General features: G+C 42.3%; 1 protein-coding gene across 1 annotated transcript; it reads right to left on the bottom strand.

Annotated features, from left to right (window-relative positions):
* Positions 1 to 831: 831 nt before the first annotated feature.
* On the bottom strand, positions 832 to 3,919 carry LOC149201238 (uncharacterized). The gene is made up of 4 exons (XM_089401233.1): positions 2,936 to 3,919; positions 2,575 to 2,794; positions 1,973 to 2,490; positions 832 to 1,614 (listed from the first exon to the last, which is right to left on the bottom strand). Exons 1-4 carry the CDS (start codon positions 3,917 to 3,919, stop codon positions 832 to 834), a joined length of 2,505 nt encoding a protein of 834 aa, XP_089257359.1.
* Positions 3,920 to 4,320: the final 401 nt, after the last annotated feature.

Below are 4,320 nucleotides of genomic sequence, written 5' to 3'. Positions count from 1 at the left end.
AACATCAGGCCGTACAGATATCCATATGTCCAAAAAAGTGAAATTGAACATATGGTTGCAGAAATGCTAGAGGCTGGTATAATTCAACCGAGTCAAAGTTCTTTCTCAGCTCCAGTAGTATTGGTGCACAAGAAGGATGGATCATGGCGCATGTGTCCAAATTATAGGGAGCTCAACAAGCTCACTAATAAAGATAAGTTCCCCATTCCTGTCATTGATGAATTAATGGATGAATTGCATGGATCAATTTACTTCACCAAGTTGGATATACGTTCGGGATATCATCAAATCAGAATAAAGATTGAAGACATTCCGAAAACGACATTTAGAACTCATGAGGGTCATTATGAATTTTTGGTCATGCCTTTTGGCCTTACCAATGCACCTTCAACATTTCAAGGTTTGATGAATTCAATTTTCAAACCATTCCTTAGAAAATTTGTGTTGGTATTTTTTGATGATATACTAATCTACAGCAAGTCTTGGAAGGATCATGTTGAACATGTTGACAAGGTGCTACAACTATTGGAGGAGAAACAATTATATGCAAAAAGATCCAAATGTTTCTTTGGAGTCCAGGAGGTGGAATATTTGGGTCATATTGTATCTCATGAAGGAGTTAATGTAGACCGTGCAAAATTAAATCCATTAAGGAATGGAAAATCCCCACATCCATAAAGCATCTGCGATGGGTAATGGTTGTAACAAACCCGCGGGGTGTTGATGTTCAGCTTTAATTAGCTGACATTCTATGCATCGTGCCAGATATTCCGTTACATCCCTTTTCATGCCTGGCCAATGATATTCCTTTCGAAGCGAAGTGATTAACTTTTAATATCTCGGGTGTCCCGCATAAGGACTTTTATGATTCTCGTCCAGAATTTTCCTCTTAATATCACCCTGGTCGGGTACACATATTCTTTTCTTGTAACGTAAAAGGCCTGCCGCGTCCAACTCATAACCTTGTTGCCTGATGTGGGTGTTTGAATTCTGCAAAAGTTGTTTCTTTTGCTGGTAGATTTGATCTTCCTCAGCTGCCTCTATAATTTCTTTGCTAAGGGTAGACCGTCCTTCACTAAGACCAATTTCATAAAGACAATGCGCTTTTCGGCTTAACGCATCCACCACCCGGTTCTCTTTCCCTTTTAAGTGTTTGATTTCAAAATCAAAACTGCCCAAAAAGTCCACCCACCTAGCTTGTCTAGCATTTAAGGTTGGTTGACTTAAGTAGCTAGTTAAGCTGTGATGATCTGTCATCAATAAAAAAATTCTTCCCACCAAATAATGGCGCCACATTTTTAGCGCATGTACAACAGCAGTGAGTTCCAGATCATAGGTTGAATACTTCTGTTCATGTTCCTTCAATTTTCTGGATTCATACACGATCACCTTCCCCTCTTGCATCAGCACCCCCCCTACACCTTCTTTGCTGGCATCTGTGCAGACTACGTAATCCTTTCCCGGGTCTACAATGCTCAGCACAGGTGTAGTAGTGAGCAAGTGTTTGAGTTGCTCAAAGCTCTGCTGACACTCTCTTGTCCACTTAAAGATTTTCCCTTTCTTTTGCAAGGAGGTGACGGGGTATGCAACCCTGGAAAAATTTCCACGAACCGCCTATAATATCCAGCCAGCCCCATGAAAGACCTGATATCAGCCACGTCTTTTGGTGTTGGCCATTCCATTATGGTTTTAATATTTTCAGGGTCTACAACAATGCCTTCCTTGGTGATGATGTGCCCCAAATACTGGATCTGCTTTTTATAAAAGTCGCATTTGCTAAATTTTCCATATAACTGATGTTCCCGTAGAGTCTGTAGCACAAGTCTGAGATGCTCTTCATGTTCTTTAACATTCCGAGAGTATATCAGTATATCATCAATAAAAATTAATACGAATTTATCCAAATACTGATGGAAAATACTATTCGGCACATAAACGTTGCAGGTGAGTTGGTCAACCCGAAAGGTAGTACCATGAACTCATAGTGTCCATAACGGGTTCGAAAAGCAGTTTTGGCTACATCCTCTTCCTTAATTCTGATTTGATGATAACCAGATCTCAAATCGATCTTTGAAAATATCGTTTCCCCTTTCACCTGATCGAACAGTTCATCAATACGGGGTAGTGGGTATTTGTTTTTCACTGTCAATTTATTCAGCTGGCGATAATCTATGCACATACGGAGTGTTCCATCCTTCTTCCTAACAAACAGTACTGGGGCTCCCCAGGGAGATACACTGGGACGAATGTATTTATTGTCTAACAGCTCCTGCAGCTGCATCTTTAATTCGGTTAACTCCGGCACACTCATCCGGTACGGTGCTCGAGACACTGGGGCTGCACTAGGCACCAACTCTATGGTAAAATCCAAATCTCTTTTAGGGGCCAATCTTGGTATTTCCTCAGGAAACACATCTGTGAATTCCTGCACTACCGGTATGTTTTCCAGTGCATTATGTTTATCTTCAGATTTTGCATGACCCACTTGAACTGCATATACTTGACACTTTTTCCGGATGCATTTAGCCAGTTGTGAGGCAGTAATTGGTCGAATCTAAACTGGCTTCAGAATACCTTCAATTTCCTGTTCATTTCCCATTTCATCCCAGTAGGAGATTGTCTTGGTTTTGCAGTTTATTATGGACCACCACCTTTCCAACCAGTCCATTCCAATTAACACATCATAAGAGCCGAGAGGAAGTACATTTAATTCCGCTGTCAGTGTCTGTCCAGCTATCTTTAATGGACAGTTGCTGACCTTGGCCAGCACCCGCCTTTTGGCCCCGGTAGCTAGCTGAACCAACCATGGACTCTTAAACTTAACAGATTGTAAATTATAGCTTTCCACTATTTTGGGGCTAACATAACTTAATGTAGCTCCTGGGTCTACTAAAATAGAAACAGTTTGATCAAAAATCTTACCTTCGAACTCTACCATCGTTGGCTGGTAATCAGCTTGACGGTCCTCGAGAGCAGCATTTATTCTTGGTATGGACCGAGCCACATCACCTATTCTAGAAGCTTCATAAACCTGGGACACCTGATCACTACCCTTTCGGTGAGGACAGTTCTTGATATAATGTGGCCCACCACAACCCCAGCATTGTACTGGCGGTCTAACTGTCCCCTCATTATCAACTCTGCCCGGCTGCTCGCTATATTTGGGCTCATTAGGTGGTTTCATTCTGAGCTGATTTCTAGACTGACTCCTACTGCTGGGCCCTTTTGAACCTCCTTTGCTGAAACTGCCACGAGCTCCCTTAATTCCCATAGTGGTTCTGCTTCCCTTTCTATCCACCCAACGCTTTCCAAAGCTATCTCCCCTTTGTTTATTCTGCTGATAGCATATTCTAGCTTTCCGAATCGATTCATCCATGGTCTTCGGGTTATCAAAATCAATCCTTTCCCGCATTGTTTGGAGTAGACTGCTAACAAACCGCTGCACTTTTGCCTTTTCCTCCCGAATATATGGTACATAGCGGAGCAGGGATGTAAATTTGGTAATGAATTCATCCATGGTCTGCTGCCCAAGCCGCAGATCATGGAATTCCCGTGCTTTTTCATCGTAAAAGCGTTCAGTCAAGTATTTCTCCTTGAAGTACTTCTGAAAAATTTCCCAAGTTATATCCTGTTCGCTCACTCCCCACACCATCTTAACTTCCTCCCACCATAATGTAGCTTTGGCCTGCAGCTGGAAAATAGCAAGTCGTGCCTTAAGATGGTGGTCATATTCGTAAACTTGGAAATATTTGTTCATGTTTATTAGCCAGGCTTCCGCAGCCTCCTCAGACTCCCCATCAAAATGCGGCGGCTTAATCTTCCGAAACTCTCCTTGTAGTTCTATCCGCTGTCTTTTTGAGGTTTGATGCTCAGAAGCGTTGTCAGATTTCTCACCTCGAGCCTCCGCCCTGCCCTCCATTTCGTCCTGATCAGTATGGTAATCTGGTTCTTCTGATACATGCTTTTGCTCCGGACTGGGCTTAGGCTGGTGCTAGTTTTGTTTATCTGATAAACTTTTTAGAATCCTTTCCTGTTCCATGGTCAATCTGGTGTTGTCCTCTCATAAACGAGCCATCTCGTTCTTCAATTCTTGGACTATCTCCAATATGGTCAAGTTGGTGTTGCGTGCCTCCTCCCCTAGCTGCACCCAAATCTCAGGATTTCCCTGAGGGTGGGTGTTGGGTCCCTATAATACTAGTGATTACCCCATTACTAATGTAGTTTACCCCGTATTTATATTTTTGTGCCCCTATTACCCCCATATTGTTATTTCTGTGCCCCATAGAATCCCTCTATTGTTATTTTTGTGGCTTTATATTA

The sequence above is a fragment of the Pinus tabuliformis genome, chromosome 2_1 (assembly GCF_031772625.1).
Source record: "Pinus tabuliformis cultivar Carrire ecotype Pingquan chromosome 2_1, CPIR1, whole genome shotgun sequence".
NCBI classification, from domain to species: Eukaryota; Viridiplantae; Streptophyta; class Pinopsida; order Pinales; family Pinaceae; genus Pinus; species Pinus tabuliformis.
Note: the sequence above shows the minus strand (reverse complement) of the source record. Positions and strands in the feature narration are given on the sequence as shown.

Coding starts and splice junctions, on each gene's coding strand:
- LOC149201238 (XM_089401233.1), bottom strand. CDS start 3,919: ATGGAGGGCAGGGCGGAGGCTCGAGGTGAGAAATCTGACAACGCTTCT. Junction 2,795..2,935: donor CTGATTACCAGCCAACGATG/GTAGAGTTCGAA, acceptor TGGTTGGTTCAG/CTAGCTACCGGGGCCAAAAG. Junction 1,615..1,972: donor ATGGACACTATGAGTTCATG/GTACTACCTTTC, acceptor TGGATATTATAG/GCGGTTCGTGGAAATTTTTC.